Genomic DNA, 20,102 nt, shown 5'->3' on the forward strand with positions numbered 1-20,102 from the left:
GCCCACTGCCCAGCTCCCAGTGTCTTGCCTTCCATTATGTGCCTTTTCCCCCATGCATTCTGCACGGCCCACGGTGGGAAGGCCCGAGGCCAAACTTTCAGTGGCCAGGAAGCTCGTTGAGATGAGTAAGATCTAGACTCTGCTTTCTGTAGGTTGCCAGCCTTCCAGGTGGGTGGAAAAGCTAAATACAGAGCTACTGAGAAGGCAGGCTGTTAAAGGAGCCAAAATGTGTACATTCGGAAAAGGGATCCGTAGGCTAGGGAAGGGGGAGTGAAGGATCCATGAAAGCTATCATTTGAAGTTAGAATTTTAAGAACATGAAGATAGTAAGAAGTAACAGCGATGTGTCATTTATTGACTATACGTTAATTGCAGTATACACATAATTTCAGTTAACCCTTACAACAACCCTGCAAGGTAGGTGTCATTATCTCCGTTTTTACAGATTAGGAAACCGAGGGAGGCTCCAGAATGTTAAATGCTTTTCCAAAGTACTTGTCCAAGTAATAAGGGTGAAGCCAAAATCCAAACCCAGGTCTCTCTGCCTCCAGAGCCCCAGCTCTCTCCATTAGGTCAGTCGAAGATGAGTCAAAGGTATCGTCCCAGGCACAGAGAATAGCATTAGCAAAGGTGGAGAGGCAGGAAATCGTGGAGGAGCGCCCAGGAAAGTGAGTAGGCAAGCTGGCTGAAGAACGGGGCACCTGCAAGGGAGCAGCGGTGGGGAAGTCAGGGTTAAGACGGAAAGGCAAAAGCAGAGAGAAGAATATGAGGAACCTAACTGACTAGAGGGGAACAGGAGGCCAAGGAAGCTTTAAACAGCGACACCCCCAGAACTGGGTTTTAGGGCAACTTTGGGGCCAAGTTAGGAGGACAATGTATTAGTACAAGAGATAATAAAGCCAGAGTTAAAGTTGCATCGGGAGGAAGTTGCCATTCAGAAGAAAAGTGGAACTGACATATGAGACTCTTCTGTCAAATCCCAGAAAACTGAGGCCCACGTTAGCTTTCTATGACCAGTACCCATTTACTGACAGCTTCAGTTTAACATAACCAGGGAAGGGGGTGGGATTAAGTTAGGATGTGGGAATGAAGCTGTGAGGGAAAGGGATGTGATATGAAGTATTCACAGGCAGGGGCACAGAGGTGGGGTTACTGACAATGTCAGGCTGACTGGGGATGACAGGGTGATGGTAGGAAACTGACACATGATGAGCGACTGAGCCAGGAGGGGAGGGAGAAGCATGAGTCCATGCATGCTGACTAAACTGGGGATGACAGAGTGGGTTCGGAGGCCAGGTCAGGAGCTTCAGGAGAGCTGGGGATGTGGTAAGCAGCTAAATTAGGCTACGGTGTGAGAGTGAGAAGACTCTGACAGCGTCTAAACAATGCTGGAGGAGAGGCAGCAAGGGGCAGAGCCAGCGGCTGAAACAGGCTGGGGAAGGGACAGTGTTGTGGTCAGTGGCAGGGTCAAGCTGGGAGTGACATGGGGGTGTGGTCAGCGGCCTGGCTGGGCGTGGGATCAGTAAGACCAAGTTTCCTCTTTGGGTATCATTTCCTCTTTTCTGTTGGGGAGTGGGGGAAGGGGATCTACAACTGGACCTAGAAGTTAAAGGAGGCTCAGAAACCAGGGGGTACACATAGGAGGAGCGTTGGGGAGGGGGGTATTTAGCAGCTGACCAGGTGGTGTGCAAGCATGAGAAAGTGCTTCCCAATGATGGGGAAGCTCAGGTTTGAGTGATGGGGAAGGAGGATGGTAAGTGGCTCAGATGAACAGCAGGGGGAGAGCAAGCTAAAGACCATGGAAATATCTATAAGGAAGCATAAAGGTGTGCAATGTAGAGACAGAGAAGGCAGTGTGTGGAGAATGAGGGAGGCTGTGGAGTAAAACTGTCACCATTCAGTGGGCAGTGTTTTCTTGGTCAGCTTCCCCTCAGTCACAGGCCTCATCTTCCCATTCCCCACTCAGGACCTTGTTTGAGTCTCTTTGCATTTTCCACTTCCCACCTAGCAAACAACAGAGTCCAGAAACCCTGTCTCCCAGTGATGGTGGCCCCTGGAAGTCTTGGGCTTAGGCAGGAGAGTAAAGAAAGTGGAGTCCCAGATGCTGGCAGTTCTAGCTGACATCCAGAGCTCTGTCATCTCTTTGGATAAAAGGAGCCTCTGTGATCACACAGGAATAAGAGAGCTCACTACAAAACAAAGGCAGCTACTTGCTGCCCAACTTCTTACATTTTACCTGTTCAGCTGTAGCTGCAGCCTTGACTCTGATGCTATCACTAATTCCTAACATTAATCCTGACTTTATTTTGTATCCTAATTCCCTATATTTTGACACTTACCCCTTTCCTAGCACACAACCATACTAATCTGGCTTTTATTTTTAGGCCCAAATCCCCTAACTTTAACCCTAAATACTGCCCCTCTCCCCAGTCCTAAAGCTCATTTCTACCTTGATTCTTAATTCACCTTCTCACTGTTTATTCTTAATACTGACCATGACAATGGCCTTTAATCCCTGAAACGAGCTTCTAAGCCAATTCCTGTTGTTGATCCTTAACCCGATCCTGTACACTGACTTATGCTGGTCATTCCAGAAAATAATGACCTCAGTTTAAATGTCACAAACACGAAAGAGACTTGACTCATGCATGTTTAAAATGTAGTCCAGCTTCTTAACTTCTAATGGGATCCTTGCTTCCTAAACCCGACGCACCTAACTCAAACTCACCCAAAGTTTTCCTAACCACATACTCACTATCGGCTAACACCAAAGCCCATCCCCGCCCAATGCCTCACTGCCACCCCATTTCTACCCGTCCCAAAAACTATCCGAGACAGAGAACTGTCTACTCCCGCGAAAAGGGCCTGTCTCTCGCAACACGGCTGGCTTAATTTCAAACCTAAACTGAAACGTACTGTACCCTGACCTCCCCAACCGGACACAGGATATGCAAGAGGATTGGGGGCCCCGCCCGCCGCTTCCCGGGCCGGCCTGATCCCGCAGCCCCACCTAGAACCTCAGCCCAGCCCGTCCGGCCTACCTGCGCTGCCCAGCTCTGCGCCCCGCCCTGGGCCCGCTACCCGCTCGTTCTCCCGGTCGCTTTGGGGCTCCGGCCTCGCCCTCCCTTCGACACACTCTCGTCCACTTCCGTCCTGGAAACGTCCCCCACCCGCCGGCGGTCCGCTCTATGGTCGCAGAGACTGCAGGAAGCTGCTCTGGCCGCAGCTCTCGATGCTCGGGCTCCCGCGAAGCCTGGCCGCCCCTCCCCGGCAGGAAGCGAGGGTGCAGAGCACTGGAGAGAACGCCCGAACTAAACGGGAGTTCCCTTTTAGACTCTTAGGGTTTTTTTAATAGCTCGCGGCGAAGGCGGATCCGGATCCTCAGAATCCCCGCCCTGGGGCGTGGGAAGCTGAAGGGACATCCCCATAATTTGCATAGCCCCTGGGACGTGGCGCACTACACAAGCCACTTCCGAGTTGGAGGGAACTCCAAGTCCCAGGATTCCACGGGACTATGTGCATCACTTCCGTTATGTTGGACGCTGAGGGGAATAGAAGCTGAGAGGCGGGTGTGGCATATAGAGTAACAGCTAGGCCCTGGTCCGGGAGTGACTAAGGTTAAGTCGATGCGACTTGACAGACTGAGGGGTCGTGCCTAAGGTTCGGAGATTGGATCTGCGCAGAGGAGTTTCTATCCATAAATATTCCAAATGGATCCTGGTGGTCAGGACCTGCTAGCTTTGGATCCTGGTGATCAGGACCTGCTAGCTTTGGATCCTGGTGATCAGGACCTGCTGGGCTTCCTGCTAGAGGAAAGTGGAGATTTGTGGGCTGCGACTGAGCAGGACATAGAGACTCCCCTGGACTTGGAGCTGTCGCCTTCCGAGGTGGGTGGGTGTTCTGAGTGGGGAAGCTAGCGATGTCCCTGAGACCCAAGGTACAGAGATAAAACAAGGCCTTTGATTTTGTTAGAACTCCGTGCAAGAATTGAGCGACTGGGAGGTAGAGGATTTACTGAGCTCTCTGCTCAGTCCCTCGTCATCGCCGGATGTTCTCAACTCTTCTAGTTCTTCTATTCTCCATGATCACAACTATTCCCTTCCACAGGAGCACGTCTCCATAGATCTAGGTGAGTGTGAAATGTTAAGTTATGGGGAAAGAGAGAGCTCACTGAACTTGCTAGCCCTACTTTCGCTTTTGCAGATCCTGGGAGCTTTGAAAAGGAGGGGTTCCGCATGAATCCATTGCGTGTGGAGGAGACAGCAGCAGAGCAGGTACTGGGCTTGGTGTTTCAGGATTACCTCACTTTGCAGCGGCCAAGAATCCCCCATACTGCTCTGACATCACCATGCAACTCTGCTCTCTTCCTCCAACCTTAGGAACTTTCTACACTGATACTGACGGAGGAAGAGAAAAGGCTTTTGGAGAAGGAGGGGCTCACTCTGCCCTCAACACTTCCTCTCACTAAGGTAAGGCTTCTGGTAGTAGAGCAAAAGCTGGAGGGGGATTGTATAACCCAAGTAGGCAAACTCAGTTTATTTCATATCGATCACTTACAAAAGGACTGAGGTCAGAATGGAAGCTGATAGTGGGAACCTGGGACGAGCAGATACCAGGGTAGATCCTGGTCTTGTGGCGCTGATATACATTTTGGCGTTCCTTTCAAAATTATCAGTGTATGGCTTTGTAGGAAAAGGCCTTGCTTAACTCCCAGGACCCACGTGATGGAAGGAGAGACCCCCATGTACAAAAGATAATTTTTTTTTTTTGTTCTTTTTTTCGGAGCTGGGGACCGAACCCAGGGCCTTGCGCTTCCTAGGTAAGCACTCTACCACTGAGCTAAATCCCCAGCCCCAAGATAATTTTTTAAATGTAGAGTAACTTTAGAACAGAGCCTTGAAAGGGCCTTCAAATGATGGCCTTGACAGATTTCGTTGCTATCTTGGGACTTCGCCTTTTGCTCAGTGGTAGAGTAGATATGCTGGAGAGGCTGAAGCAGTCTAACAACAATAGTTGTTACAAAGCTGTAACAAAGTTGTAACAAAGCTGGACTTGAGGGGCTCACACTGCCATAACCCTAGAGGCAGAGGCAGGAAGGTCCTCCCACGCTCAAGGTCACTTCCCAAGTGAAAGCATACTGCATCTAGTTTTTGTGCCCCTTTTATTGTCTTACTTCTTTTGTTATGTATGTACTGACTTATTTGGGACAGGTGGATCAGGAGTTAAAGGCCAGACTTCGCTTCATGTTGAGTTTAAGCAAGCCTGGCCCACATGATAAACCCTCTCCTATCCCTCTCCTGCCATTACGAGATGAATGAGCAGTATAGTAGTTAATAGGAAAGAAAATGGAGTTTTGGAATTATCAATAGTGGCTCCGTCCCTAGGACAGTAACTGTCTTGTCCTCCTTTACACTGGCCAAAGCATACCATAATTCTCCTACCCCTGGGATTGGAATATAGCACCTCTGGAATACTCACCAAGTGCTCTACCACTGGCTACGCCCTCCAGCCCTGGTTTGTAAGGCAGGGTCTTGTAAGCCCAGGCTGGGCTGGCCTCACACTGTGTCGTAGGTAAAGAATGCCTTTGAATTCCTGGTTCTCCTGCTTCTAGCTTCCTAGGACCAGATTACAAGTGTATGACATCACTCCTGGCTACTGTCCAGGTTTGACAAGCATTATCAGAGACTATGAGAGTTAACTTTATTCAGTTTTAATTTCTGAAAAAAAAAGAGTTTAAAGTACTTAAGATAAAGATGTTCTATATCATTCTAGAGAGCCTAGGAAAATCCAATGGGTGGAAACTAGAAGATTGATGTGGGTTTAGGATAAGGATGGTGGTAGTTGTTAGTTCTGAGACATAGTCTTCTGTAGTTCACTCAGTCTGTCCTGAAAACTACCCTAACCAAGGATGGTCTTGAAATCCTGACCTCCTTCCTCTTCCTCCCAAGTGCCGATATTACAGGCATGTACAACCACACCTAGCTTAGGAGGAACTTTTTAAATTAATTGGCAGCTGTAAAGATGGCTTAGTGGTTTAGAGCACTTTCTGCTCTTCCGTGGGGCGTGAGTTCCAGTCCCAGCACCCACATGGCAGCTCACAATTATCTGTAACTTCAGTCCCAGGAGATCTGTCATTGTCCTCTAGCCTGTGTGGGCACCAGGCACACACATTATACATATACATTATACAGACATGCAGGCAAAACACCTATACACATAAAAATAAGAAAACTCTGGCTTTTAAGTGCTGGACACGTGTCCTGTGGAGATGTCCACACAGAAGGTGAATGCCTATTGGCAGAAAAGCTGTGGAGAGAATTTCATTGGGAAGGTTAGCTGCCATCCAACACACCTATGTAATATGTAAAGGTATGACATACAGGCATATAATGATATCCCATGGGTGACCTTTTCCCTATCTTCTCTTAGGTGGAGGAACAAGTTCTAAAACGAGTACGGAGGAAGATTCGTAACAAGAGAGCAGCTCAAGAAAGCCGCAAGAAGAAGAAGGTGTATGTAGTGGGGCTAGAGAGCAGGTAAATGGGCATGGGGGAAGCTAGAAACCTAAGGTTTCGAAGGGAGGACACACAATATTTGGATATCCATGTGTCCTTGTATCCATGTTGTCCTCCAGGGTCTTGAAATACACAGCCCAGAATCAGGAGCTTCAGAACAAGGTGCAGCATCTGGAGGAACAGAATCTGTAAGTGGCCATTTGAAGCCATTCATGTTTTTAATGCTTTTTTACTCTTTCCCCTGGTCCACGCGACTTCTAAATGCAGACATCAGAGTGATGGAGAATAAACTTAAAGGTAGCTAAGGAGCAGTAAGTACCAAGTTAAAGAAGTAAGAAAAGGCTGAATGCAGGTCATCAACATCAGAGCGGTTGCAGTCATGGGCATGGGACTCGGAGAAGACACATATTGTGCTTGGCTGGACACTAGCTCTGGGGGGTTGGCCCAGGGGTAGAGAACACAGTGCTGGGTGAGGCATGCAGAGTTTAAGGCATTAGAGAGCTTAAAATAAGAAAACTCTGGCTTTTAAGTGCTGGACACTTGTCCTGTGGAGATGTCCACACAGGAGGTGGAGTTTGTTTAAGTCAGGGCAGAGAAGTTTTACTTTTTGTCTCACTAAGGGATCACAGGCATTTGTGCACAATAAAGTCATTTGGGGAAAAAGGAGCAAGGAAGCGGAGGCTGGGTCCACAGCACCAGTGGAGAGGGTGGCTTAAACAGGAGGGTTTCACTGTGACTTGGACACTAGGCCGGAGCATGCCCACCAGTTTCCTCTCTTCTCTTAGGTCCCTTCTAGATCAGCTGAGGAAACTTCAGGCCATGGTGACTGAGATAGCAAACAAAACCAGCAGTGGCAGCACTTGCGTTCTGGTGAGGAGGGGGACAAGAGACACTTTCCTTGGCAGGGCTGGGGTGTATGACCCAGAGCCCATCACCTCCCTTTCCCTGTGTTCTAGGTCCTCCTGCTGTCCTTCTGCCTTCTTCTGGTACCTGCTATGTACTCCTCTGATGTGAGGGGGAGTGTGCCCGCTGAGTATGTTGGTAAGAGGCTTGAGGCGTGGGCTGTGGTAGAGGGCTTCTTCTGTGTTGTCTCCTGACAAGTCTCTTTCTCTTCAGTGTTGCACCGCAAGCTTCGTGCCCTGCCCAGCGAGGACCAGCATCAGCCGAAGCTGTCTGCCCTACAGCCAGAGCTACCAATGGGCAGCACAAACCAGTTGGAGAGCTCAGAACATACATTCCTGGCCCCCAGCAATGTTTCCTGCCTGAACCACATGGCTCAAACAGAGCAACCCCCGCACTGGCCACTCCTTGATCTTTCTTCAGAGATGCCCTTCTCAGGCTCCGACCTTCTCCTGCAAGCAAATCTTACAGAAAGTGGAGGATGGCTCTCTACCCACAGCCCTTCTTCGATCATCTTACAGGGCAGGTATTCAGGTTAGGTGTGAGGATATGGGGTGTCCTCAGCCCAAGGACTCCTGTCTGTATTCACATAAAAAGGAGTAGGGGAGAGCCAGCCTTTGCTCACGGGCCTGTTAGGATGCCCAGGAACTCACCACACTAACTAGTTGTATGAGCATTTTATTTATACCCATGTGTATCTGTTGTCCCATGAATAGATTTGGAGAAATTTACTGGCCTTGAATACTTCATCCACAGAAGGAATGGGAAGGATAAGAAATAAATAAGTGGTTCCTCAGCCCCTTCTTACTGGCACAGCGGGGTAGGAAGAGGAGGGGCATGATTGTCCTATTGGCTCAGGGCTGCAGGACTTGTGGGAAGAGGCAGGGAAGCCCCGTGCGGAGGCTGGGCCTCCACAGCTCAGTGGGATCGCTCTGGACGTAGGTTTACAGTGATCTCTTTGGTCCGCATTCAGGCTGTGCTGGGTGCTGTGCCTTGTGTGACTGCTGGCCGGCTGCTGTTCTTTTTATGCTGCTGCTGTTGAAGGGCCAGCTGCATGGCCCAGATGCTCAGGGGCCGCATGTAGGCCAGGGAGCGGAACACTCGCTGCTGGCAGTATGCCTCTGGGGTCTGGAAAGCCAGGCCCAGGCGTTCCCATACAGTGCGGTAACAGCCTTCAGCTGTCCGGAAACCTTCCCAAGTCAGGCCCTGTAGGGAGAGGTAGAAGCCACACATAATAGCTAGTTCTCAGCACAATTTCCTTAGCAGATAAGGCAGTAAGCTGTTTGCCCTAAAGGCAAGAACTTAAAAGGCAAGAGGTGGAAGGCATATCCGGGAAGAGGGAGCTCTGTGGATGGGTAAGATGGCATTAGGTGGGGTTGGGGATTTAGCTCAGCGGTAGAGCACTTGCCTAGCAAGCGCAAGGCCCTGGGTTCGGTCCCCAGCTCCGGAGGGGGGGGGGGGAGATGGCATTAGGTGTTCTTGGAATAAACTGAATGGCTGAGGAAGTCTTCTGGACTAAGGTACAATGGTGAGGGGATGGGAAGAGAGTACATTACCTCTTGGATCATGGTGGCTGCCAGCCCATAGACCACGCCCACCCAAACTTCATCAGACTGCACACTGGACCTATCAGGGACACCATGAGGCTGCATCCCATTCACAGCCCCCATGGCTCCTCCTGCGAAGGCTTGGACATTGAGCTCAAAGATGGTTTTGAGAGCACGGACAACATGCAGGGTAGGGAATACCTGGAGGAACGGCAAAGGCGGAGTCAGACTTGCCTCCCACCTCCAGGGAAACCCACACTTCTCTGGGTCTTCTACTCGCTCACTTCAGTGTCTCCTTCTCCCAGGCCGCAGGCCCTCAGGAACCACTGCCCAGCACACTGGTCAGACATGACGCTGCGGGACTGTGGCTGGGAGCTGCTGTCGTAGTTGTAATAGCGTCCTGGAATAGAGAGGGAGCAGAGTAAAGTTGCTGTATCCTGAGGTTGGGTTTTAAGATGCCCCAGGTTGCTTTTACTCACCGTTCCAGAGCAATCTCTCATAAGCTTCCCGGCCTCGGCAGAGAATGGAAGAAAACTTATCCTGGACATCCTGGGCCCCACACAGAACGGCCATCTGGACCATCACAGCCACAGCTGCCAGCCACAGCCCTCCGCAGTAAGCACTGGTCAGGGACAGCAGCTGGGGTGAGACTGGCAGCTCCAGTCCCTCCCACACATGAGCACTACCATCCTAACATGCCCGGGCCCCCACCTCAGACCTGGAGATCCCTATCCCCAAACCTGGGGCCTGTGGTGACCCATCCATCGTAGGTCTGGTCTGCATAGCCTCCATTCTCAATGAGTCCATCTTGGTCCTTATCAAACTTCATTTCGGACTCCATCACAGCCTAGAGAGGGATGAAGACACTGAAGACCTGGGTTCTAAGAAAGATACTAGCCATCTGGGTTCTCCCAAGACTCCAGCCATGCCCCTGGTATACTGGAAACTATGTACCCGTTCCTTACCAGACACACAGGCCACATGTCCTTCAGGAAGCCTTGATCGCCTGTCAGGTAATAGTCCCGATAAACTTGCAACACAAACTTCAGGTTCAGGTCCTTCCAGTCAGCAGTATCATGGATCAAATATGCGTTGACCCGGAGCCATGGCTCATCATCTGTTGGAGGGGAGGGGACCTGCTTAACTGCATCAGTGGATAGGACAGAGGGTACAGGGACTGACAGACGGAAGTTGGCCTTGGGGGAGTGGAATCTTACCTGGATCCCCAATATCATGAGGGATAACGTTCCTCCTTTTCACAGGCGCCACTACTCCACTCATCAGGTACCGTCGCCGTGTCAGGTCCTCCTTGAAAGTTGCCAGAGCTGAGGGAGCAGAGACGCGAGTACGTGAGGGAAAGCAGGGAATGGGCAGGCTTGGGGTGGGGCACAGTGCTTCGCTTGTGACCCCAAAGAACTAACGAGCAAAATGCAGGCCTGCTCAGGAGGAAGGGGAGGACATATTATCTGAGAGACGGTAAAGGTTCAAGGGTAGAGAAAGCTAAGAGAAGTTACCCATATCATACTGAAGACTGAGCTCAAGTTTGGGCCACAGCATGACGAGAGCAAAAGAAGCGTAGAAGTGGACATCGTATGTGTTGTACATGCGGTACTCCTGGCCTGGAAGGGTGAGAGACACACTGTTGCCAGAATCCCAGCTTTGGTAGTTCTTCAAAAGTTGCAAGTAGGGCACAGTCATCTTTCCGTATTACTATTTCATCCCTTATCCTGTCGGCATCTCAGGATAGGCAAAATCTGTCATCTCGAGTTATGTGGAACAGCAGCTAGCCTGACGCGTGCCAATCCACCATCACTCCATACCTTCGAGATAGCCAAATCGCCCATAGTCCTGCAGAATAGGGCGCAGCTGGTACATACTCCCTCCCAGCTCCTCTGGTAGGGAGTCTTCAGGAACTTCCAGCCACACCGTGCCTCCATCAGCCAGGAAGTATAGTTCATTGAACAGTGCAGATTTGTACCAGGCAGGCAAGGATCTGGGAAGCCGAGAGGAGGGAATAGCTGTTAATGAGCCTCCCAGGACAGAAGGGATGGTAGAGTTGAGAGGAGTGGAGCACTAGGTGAAGCCCAGCACAGCCCTACTGACTGCTGGGGAAACACATCAGGTCCTATTTGGAGCAAATGCCTGGGAAAACCTACAAGAGGGCGCTGTTGGTACCTGTCGTCCAGTACTGGGTTCTGCCACGCTGAGATGCTGTTCTCCCAACCTGCATACTGGCACAGGGCATAGTGGCTCAGGGCAGGCGCCACATCACCATCTGAACCAAAGAACCGTGTATACCGCCTGGGATGGAAAGAAAGACATGAGAACAGATGCCCTAGGCCAGAGCCCCCTGTGCCTTTGGATCCCGGCATTTACCTGTAGTGGACTTGGCCTTTGGCTCCAAACATGATCCTAGGCATATCCCAAGCCAGTGAGAACTCCAAGCAGCACCGGCCTCGTGGCAGCAGCTTGCTGGAGGCACATACAGCCCCAGCGACACCCTCTCCTCTCTGTGTCGGGGTGCTCTGGCCTAAGGAGCACAGAAGAGTCAGCACAGGTACCACCGCCTTGAGCCCCAAAGCTAGGGACTCCTAATTTGAAGAGAAGGCCTATTTATTTTCAGGTCTTCCACCCTGGTCCTAAGACAGGACAGAGCCTTTCTTCCCAACCCCTCCCAGTCAAGCCCCCCGTCACCAGCAGGGGAGTCCAGCTGTCCATCTTGAAGTAGGTCCTGCCACACCTGCTGCCCAGTGCTGTCGGGGTCAAAGGCTGTGGTGTAGGTTACTGTGGTATCTGCCTGTTAAGAAGCCAAAGACTGTAAAGGAAGTCCAAGCACACTGGATCCTGACTAGCTCATCTACCCCTTACACACTGTCACCTCCAAGTCCTAGGAGCAGACCATGAGAAGTAAAGTAGGTTTGGCTCAGGCTGTGAGGGCAGGGGCTCATGGGGAGAGGTATAGAGCAGGCTTCCCTTACCGTGTGTCGCGCAGCCACAGCCATGGTGTAGGGGTTCGGAGGGGTTGGATGATGCAGGAGTAGCCCCTGTACAGTCGTCCCATCCTGTTCCAGACGGAAGGGCTCGTTCCACAAACCTCCGGCAGCATCATCTTCACCTCCTAGTCCATTCCGCATGGAGAACATGATGGACACATCCAGAGTCTCATCTCCTTCATTCTCTACATCCCACACAAACACTCCTACGGGGAGGCTGCTGTCCTGGGGATAAGAGATCGGACTCAGTCTCAGTGTATCCATGCTTGGCTCTGAGCCTCCGGGTTGGCCAGAGAGAACTTCCTCAAACATTCCCTACTACACTAGACATTCCCAGGAAGGCAGCCTACCAGGGGGTCTAGACAGCTAGGATGAACTGGTCTGGGAAGCAGCGTGCTGTTCACAGCTCTAGCCCCTCCCTTCACAAGTCTAACATTTCTAGCAGCACTGGATCTGGGGAAGGGAGTGGAGTGGAGGAAGCCAGAGGACTCCTCACCTGGTAATCATGAGGCAAGATAGGTGTGATCTGGCGACAGGTGAGGGTGACATTCTGGCCAGGAAGCTGATAGACTGTCCAGGCTCGGGGATAGAGGGCGTGGTAGAAAGCAAAATAACCACACAGGCCCCAGTTCCAGCTGCGCAGGACACTCGGAAGCTCCAAGGACAGGACTTGCTGATACACAGTCCGCCCATCTCGACGCAAGCATACTATAAACTTGATCAAGAGAGCAGACAGGCTGGAACAAGTAATCCACAAGCAACACACACTTGGTCCCCTCCCCCACAGCACTCCTTTTCAGACCCTGTCACCACCAGCCCTTAGGTTGTCTCCAGGCCTTCCTCCCAGCTCAGTGAGCCAGCACCTTGACCTACTTCCTCCCACTCCAGCCAGCTCCGAGCCCTCCTCCCTTCATGCCTGATCTGAGTACCTTAGTCAGGCTTACAGTATCCCTGCCTCTTAGCTTGGTAGCAGAAAAATGACGTAACAAGTCAATATGTGCTAACCCCTGCCTAGCGTGTTTTAGTGACTCCTATAGCATTCAGGCTGAACGCTAAACTCTAACCTGGTCACACAAATACAGATATTCTCCAGCCTATGAACATCCTTCGCTTCCTCTTCATGCGCTTGCCCATCTCCATCCAGTCAGATCCCCTCATCCTTCAGGGCCTGAGTCAGACACTTCCTCTTCAGCAGGGCACCATGCTGTTATGCTCTATTCCTCTTTAGTATTTGGTGAATTATGTCACCGTATTTGTATTTTCTGTCCCATGTCTCCAGTTGTCCATGGATCACTCTGAAGGCAGGGGTCCTTTCTAGCTTACTAAAGTGGACCTCCCAGAGCTGGATGTGTGTAAAGCCTCTGTAGTACTGTCTGCTCCTTCAGTATACTCTGTGCCCACCTCATGGTGGCAGACTCCATTTTCTCCAAGTCTTATTTCTCCAGTAAAACCCTAGGCTCCAGGGAGGAGGAATGCTGAGGGCTTAATCTCTTCCCTTACTCCAAACTACACTCAGTACTTTTACTGATAAAGTTCTCTTTCCTTTCCTTCTATCTCTTTTGAGATAGGGTCTTGCTTTATAGCTCAGGCTGGTCTTGAGCTGGTGATCCTCCTACCTCAGTGCTGGGATTACAAATATGGGCCCAGCCATAAAATAATTTTTCATGTTGCTGGTAAAATATAAATGGTTAAGACTACCAACTCAGGGTTGGGGATTTAGTTCAGTGGTAGGCGCTTGCCTAGTAAGCGCAAGGCCCTGGGTTCAGTCCCCAGCTCCAAAAAAAAAAAAAAGAAGACCACCAACTCTCTGTCACAGAGAACACTGGCTACCATGCAGCTGTGAGCAGGTTACTAATGCCCTCTGCACCCTGTTTCCTCATCTGTAAAATACGATAATAGTACTTTGTAGGACTTTTTTTTTTTTTTTTTTTGGTTCTTTTTTTCGGAGCTGGGGACCGAACCCAGGGCCTTGCGCTTCCTAGGTAAGCGCTCTACCACTGAGCTAAATCCCCAGCCCCCTTTGTAGGACTTTTAAATGTAAACATCTCCAACGCCTGCCACCCTGTACTAACATAGTATATGCAGGCAAGAACTACCACAGACCCATGTTTCCAAGCAGAAGAGACAAGGCTGGGCCTGGGGTGGAGACTGGACAGTGACTTGAATTGAGAAGGGTACTGTCATCAGGGGTTTGAGATTTGCCAGTCGTCTCTCCTTTGGAGATAAGCTAGAGGTACCCTCAGGAAAGGGGAACTTGCTAACTCAGGAGGGGAGGTCATCTGAGAGCTGGGGTGAAGCAGGTCATATACTGTCAATTAAGGCCCTGACATGATGTGGAAACAGAAATGAAAACCCTGAAGCTTTAGAAGAGTGAGGAAGGCTGGAGAGAAGGGCTAAAGGGAGTCCTGGGCAGACGGTCAGAGATCTGCGCGGGGAGCTACCACTGGCTACAGTGGTAATCTAGGCAAGGAGACTCAGCACAGTGCTCCTTTCTCCTCCATGACTTTATAGGTTTTACTTTTTCTCTCCCAGCCTTTTCAAATGTTCTTTTTTTTTTTTCTTTTTCTTTTTAAATTGAGGGCCAGCCCAGATGGCTCTTGTCACCAGCAAGTGTAGGCACTTGTCACCAAGCCTAACAACCTGAGTTTAATCTCCCAAACCCACATGTAGGTGAGAGCCCACTCCTTCCTACAGGCTGTCTCTGACCTCCACACCGATGCTACAGCATGCAGATGCCGCAGTGAACAGTGAAGTTATGCATGAAGAAGCATTGAAGATAATTTTTTTTTTTTTTTGGTTCTTTTTTTCGGAGCTGGGGACCGAACCCAGGGCCTTGTGCTTCCTAGGCAAGCGCTCTACCACTGAGCTAAATCCCCAACCCCGAAGATAATTTTTAGGGCCTGGTTCTCTCCTCCTACCCTGGGGGTCCAGGGATGGAATGCAGGCTGTCAGACCTGTGTGGCTTTACCTATTGAGCCATCTCACTGCCCACCACCTTTGTTTTGCCTGAAGTAGCCCAGGCTAGCCTTGAACTCCTGATCCTTTTACATCTGCCTCTCAAACACTAGGACTCTAGTGATGGTACCACCCCACGCAGTACCAAATGTTTTTAGCCAGTTTAAACGATTTAGGAATTTCTAGTCTTTGGTGGGTAGCGGCTGAGCCAGTGCTCAGAATATTAGGCAGGAGACTTCCGAGAGACTTAGCAGGGCTGTTTGTTTATTCTTTCAAGGAATATGGGTTATTGTCTATCCTGGTCCTGGGCAGGGCACAGCCTCCTGTAAGCATTTATTGAATTGGACCATGTGGATGTCTAACTGTCACATCCTACGCTAGCCAAGAGTCACTCCTCCGCCTGCCAGCCCCCTTCCTTACTTGGTCTGCAATGACTGTCTGGTGCTGGTACATTCCAGGATTAAGCTGCCAACGACAGAACTGGCCTCTCCAGCCCCGGGTGATGGTGCCTCCTCCAATGCCACCCAAGGGGCAACCTAGAAGAAAATCTGGACAGTTGGTAGAGAACTGGAAGAAGAAAGCGAGGCCACATCTCCTGTCCAGGCTCAAAAACCCTAGGGGATGGAGCCAGGCATAAACTAGAACCACAGCAGTCGGACCCTCTCTGAGAAGGGCGGCTGGGCTGAGACTCACCGTAGATCTGTCTCAGGGGTACAGAATTGAACATGTCGATGAAAGGGGTCTTCTTTTCCACCTGCGTCTTCCGGTACCACCACTTCAAGTACCTGAGGAACAAGTGTCGGTGTGAGTGTAAGGTGAGTGGACTGTTTCTTATAAAGCACTCCCTTGTCACCTCACCGTGATCTCCAACTCAGTGTCCCCAGGATGTCGGGCTCCATGAACATTCCTATAATCTTAGTATTCTGAAAGCTGAGACAGAGGGATTACAAGTTTGAGGCCAGCATGGGCTATATGGTGAGACTGTGTGAGACAACAACCTAGGACACATCACTATTATCTTCCAAACCGTCTTCCTGATTACGCCAGTTCAAGGTCCCTTACTGTCCCAGTGGTCCAAGTACTAGTGTAGGATGCCCTTGTTTCTCTATTCTGAGAGAGGTGATTCTTTAACTCCACTACCGCTGTTTTAGCTCCAACCTCAGGAGCTTTTGTCTGTGTTGAGAGGGCCAGTTGCCTTCCCTAGCCACACCCTCCTCCACACATCCACCCAACTTCCAAACAAGCGGAGGCTGCCAAAAGGACTTCCTCTTTTAAAAAATGATCCCGGGGTTGGGGATTTAGCTCAGTGGTAGAGCGCTTGCCTAGCAAGCGCAAGGCCCTGGGTTCGGTCCCCAGCTCCGAAAAAAAGAAAAGGGAAAAAAAAAATGATCCCATTTATGATTATGAGAGGTGAAAAATTGGAAAATGTGTGAGGTAGAAGGGAGACCACCTCAGCGGAAGATAACTGGTGTTTATATATCCTGGACCATTTCCTCTTAAGCCTCGTCCTTGCTTCAGCATTTAATTTTCAGTTTTCAGACTTTGTTCTTCCAAATGAACCCAATAAATGAACTGGTTATGATGGTTCATACCTGTCACACCAACATTTGGGGTTGAGGCTAGCCTGGGCTAGGTAATGAGTTCCAGGACAACCTAGGCATCAAAGTGAGAGCCCTCCTCAACAAAACAAAGTCAGAATATGCATTAGAGTAAATCTTTCTTAAAAGGCAGTGTTCTCCTGTTCTTGCTCCTTGCTCTGTAGCCAACAGGAAAATGACCAGGACTGTCATACTGGAGTAATGTCTGTATTTTCAAGGCTAGGACACCTGCCTCAGCCTGCCTTCTAATCTTATTCCTTATTCTCATTCAGGATGGGTCACTAGGCAAGCCCTGCCCACCAGTCTTTCCCACCGTCCTCTCTAACCAATCATTTTATGCCCAACACTCAGTCACATCTAAACAAGTAATTAGGTTACGTCAGCCAAGCTTTTGTTTCCTCATCTACAAAATTGGAATAACTTCTGCCGTAGCTGCCTCATGTAATCATGGAAAGATCAAATAACCTAACAGATATGAAAGCCGTAAAGTGGGATATGTGTGCCAGGTATGACTATTGCCTTGTTATGTCAGTGTTTCTTACGTGAGAGGGACAATGACCAAGACTAGTTGAATGTTACCCACAGCTCTAAGCACAGGCCAAGGCACAGGGCCTGCAGCCCACAGTATTTGATGAATTATGTGTGAATGGATGTACGAACAGTAGACACAGAAAGAGCAATGCAAGACAGACTGCATCGGGAACTGGGAGGGAGAAATACATTAAAAAGAATAGGAATGGCACATTCTGGGGGTGGGGCAAAAGGTATGGAAGGCAAGGGTGGGGTGGGAGCAAGGCTGAAGGCCCTCTGCCAGTTTAGAGGAAGTAGGAGAGCAATGGGAAGTCAGAAAGGATCAGAGACCAATTACAAGATTCAAAAATGGGCAGAGCAAAGGACTCTCTGGTAGTAAACATTTATTAAGTAAACTAACTCTGGCAAAAGGAAGAACAATCAAAACTGAACTCAAGCTAAGAGTCCAACAGCTATCCTGCTAGCACCCCTATCATGGCGCCCCTCAGTTCAACTCTTGAGGGGTTCCTCCTCTAGTTTGGCTGCTGGTCATTCCTGATACATTCAGTTTTTTTCAACAGTATCAATTCCAGCTCAAAAATGATCATTCTGAATCCTCGCCTCTGCTTTCTCCGCAGTGTAGGGCCTCATCCCATTTCCAAAGCTCTGAGTGGTGATTCCCACCCTATCCTAGTATGGGAAGCCGAGGTCCAAGGGGCTGAGCAAGAGCTTGAAGCCTCTGTGACTCAGCTCATACTTGGTGGCTCAGAGGCTGGGATGAATGCATACCTGTTCTTGACCTTATCCTGATCACATGCAATCCACCGTGCCCATCTCGGCAGTGTAGACCCCACTCTGACACGAAGGCTTGTGGAGTTAGAGTTTGGCTGGAACAATATGATTGTTAACTCTGACAACTTGGCCAGGTCTAGAATCACCAAAGACACAAGCCTTTGGGCCCGCCTATGAGGAATGCTTACTTAATGAACTGAAATGGAAGATGCACCTGACTGTGGGTGACGCCATGCCATGGGCTGGAGCCCTGGACTGGACAGAAAGGAGAAAGAGCGCCAAGTTCTAGCATTCGTTGCTCTCTGCTCCTGGCTGTGATACCATGAGCCTACCACCATTACTTCTCTATCATGGTCTATCATGGGATAGACCGTACCCTCAAACTGTGCGCCAAAATAAACTCTTCCTTATCTTACTTTTGTCTGGTTTTGACAGCTAGTTTCATAAAGACCTTGGAGGGACGGATCTCTGAGATGGGCCACCCACAGGAGCCAAATGTCCAGGCAGCACCAGGCCCTCTTCATTGGCTAGGGCTAGGGTTATGTAAGTGGCCTTCCCACCACCGGACCACAGCACTGACTGAGGCAGAGAAGGGTGCCTTACTTTGGAAGCTTTGGGGGCTGAGTTTGGCAACTCTTATGCTTCCCTCCCCGGTGCTGTGTTTACATGTGAAGTGACTCAGAATGATGCTCTGCCTTTATATCGGTCTGTTCCTGTTAATACGAATGGTTCTTCATCACTAGTCATTCAGCTCAGTGGGGAATCCAGAAGCTTCTATAGTACCTGCTCTGGTGTGTCTGTAACCTCTGAGATAGGGGGAAAAGCTAAGGCTGGCTCTGGATGACCGGAAAAAGCACTGCTGGCTAGAAGTCATCTTTAGAGGTCCGGGAACATATTTCAGTGGTAGAACGCATGCTCAGTATATCCCTAGCTAAGTTTGCTCTGAACTCTTAGGCTCAAATTATCCTCCTGCCTCAGCCTCCCAAGTAGGTGGCACTCTAGGACCTTGACCAATTCCAACTTTGCTTTTTTGTATCAAAGCCATCTGTCACAGAACAGAGCGAACTTCTCACTCTCTCTTAAGGGTTGACAACAGCCAGACACAATCAACTATTCCTGAAAGCCGAAGCACGCGCTTAAATAAGGTACACATAATGTTTCAGCTGCTGAGGGTAAGGTAGACCAGAGAACCTCCTCCTCAAAAAAGAAAACACTGTATCAAGCACAACAGAGACTGGACTTCTCCTACCTTGTCACAAAGTATTGCTAATCTCAAAGGGAAGGCTGGGAAAGAGGAAGTGCACGGGGTGGTGGTGGTGTGTGCCTAAATAGGAAAAACTGACTTCAGAACTAAATGCTCTTTTTCCTGCGAAGAAGACAAGATGCTAGGAAAGAAGCGATGGGGGAAAAAGTTCTTCAGTTCCACCCTCAAAAACTGCAGGGCTAAAGAATGCAGGAGATATGGCATACTTGACTGGAACCAGGCGCCCACCTGCTTGCCTACCCTTTCTCACTTAGGGAGTCTGAATGGGAACAAAGGAATCAAGGCATTCTAGGCAACGGAATCTACTCACCTCAAGCCCATACCGAAATGCTTTACCAAATTACTGAGAGAGACGTTGTTAGCCTGAAAAGGTTTCCTCTTCTCTGCAAACTCGTGAGCCAAGCAAATCCGCCAGCCAAAAGGAGGCACCTGGTAGCCCCTAGCTTTACCCTCGTAGGAGGCCATCAGCTGCCCAGAGTCCTCTGAATTGCAGTAGCCTGGCTCATTCTGGGGTCCACTGTCCTCCGGGCTCCGGCAGTCTGTAACCCGCACAGCCTCAGTGCCTCCAGTATCTTCACTATAAATTTGTGAATCTCTTTCCGCACAGCCGATCTGCTCGGAGGCAGGTACGCAGGTTACCATGTTCACGGGATCCTGGGTCCTCACGACCCCGGTAGCCTCGGTCCCCTCTGACAAGTTTCTGACGTTTCGAAACGCCAGCGCCAGTTGCAGTTAGATGCGGTCCGGGAGGGCCCGATGATGGGGTCAAGCCGTCGGAAGTTTGTATCTGAGTAAAGTCAGAGAGCTCTTGCTGCAGCGGCAGCGGCTACAGCAATAAAGTCGCCGCGGGCTCTCCTTGGGTCGCGTCTCTAGATCCTAGGCGGGAAGGGTTGGGCCTTGTTGTCATTGGGCCGCGGTGATTAGCACGCCCGGCTGTAGGCCGACCAGCTCCACGAACAGAGGCGGAGCCGCGCTACCTGCCCGCAAAGCACCGCCCCTGGGACCCGCCCGGGAGCTCGCCGCAACCC

The 20,102-nt window shown here is 50.2% G+C and overlaps 3 protein-coding genes across 7 annotated transcripts in view; 1 reads left to right on the top strand and 2 right to left on the bottom strand.

Moving 5' to 3' along the window:
• Positions 1–3,589, bottom strand: part of Tln1 (talin 1) — a 29,958-nt gene extending 26,369 nt beyond the window's left edge. Inside the window, exon 1 of the mRNA NM_001039025.2 lies at positions 3,042–3,589. The gene's annotated coding sequence lies outside the window, so the exon portion shown is untranslated. The remainder of the gene's footprint in view (positions 1–3,041) is intronic.
• Positions 3,554–8,921, top strand: Creb3 (cAMP responsive element binding protein 3). The gene is given in 9 exon segments (NM_001395632.1): positions 3,554–3,887; positions 3,973–4,129; positions 4,204–4,274; positions 4,380–4,469; positions 6,430–6,536; positions 6,635–6,703; positions 7,301–7,385; positions 7,472–7,556; positions 7,632–8,921. Coding segments are annotated over 9 exon segments (1,164 nt in total). The 5' UTR covers positions 3,554–3,710; the 3' UTR covers positions 7,955–8,921.
• Gba2 (glucosylceramidase beta 2) lies at positions 8,078–20,062 on the bottom strand. Of its 5 annotated transcripts, NM_001013091.2 has the most exons (17): positions 19,385–19,716; positions 15,604–15,695; positions 15,331–15,446; positions 12,452–12,670; positions 11,941–12,180; positions 11,657–11,759; positions 11,339–11,492; positions 11,138–11,263; positions 10,783–10,955; positions 10,477–10,581; positions 10,180–10,287; positions 9,928–10,079; positions 9,703–9,809; positions 9,442–9,584; positions 9,247–9,362; positions 8,972–9,163; positions 8,078–8,621 (listed from the first exon to the last, which is right to left on the bottom strand). In NM_001013091.2, the coding sequence occupies exons 1-17, from the start codon at positions 19,714–19,716 to the stop codon at positions 8,385–8,387; spliced, it is 2,715 nt and encodes a 904-aa protein (NP_001013109.2). In that variant the 3' UTR covers positions 8,078–8,384. The 5 variants fall into 5 exon arrangements, with proteins under 5 accessions (NP_001013109.2, XP_038965511.1, XP_038965512.1 ...); XM_039109583.2 differs by lacking the exons at positions 15,604–15,695; positions 19,385–19,716 and having other exon boundaries at positions 11,941–12,175; positions 15,331–15,451; XM_039109584.1 differs by lacking the exons at positions 15,604–15,695; positions 19,385–19,716 and having other exon boundaries at positions 11,941–12,175; positions 12,452–12,692.
• Positions 20,063–20,102: the final 40 nt, after the last annotated feature.

This window comes from Rattus norvegicus, chromosome 5, assembly GCF_036323735.1.
Source record: "Rattus norvegicus strain BN/NHsdMcwi chromosome 5, GRCr8, whole genome shotgun sequence".
Classification (NCBI taxonomy): Eukaryota; Metazoa; Chordata; class Mammalia; order Rodentia; family Muridae; genus Rattus; species Rattus norvegicus.

What these genes read in the sequence shown, in the direction of transcription:
- Gba2 (NM_001013091.2), bottom strand. Translation starts at nt 19,716, where the DNA reads ATGGTAACCTGCGTACCTGCCTCCGAGCAGATCGGCTGTGCGGAAAGA. An exon ending in TCTTGCCTCATGATTACCAG is followed by an intron (nt 12,181 to 12,451) that starts GTGAGGAGTCCT and finishes TCTTATCCCCAG; the next exon opens with GACAGCAGCCTCCCCGTAGG. An exon ending in TGAGAGATTGCTCTGGAACG is followed by an intron (nt 9,363 to 9,441) that starts GTGAGTAAAAGC and finishes TCTCTATTCCAG; the next exon opens with GACGCTATTACAACTACGAC.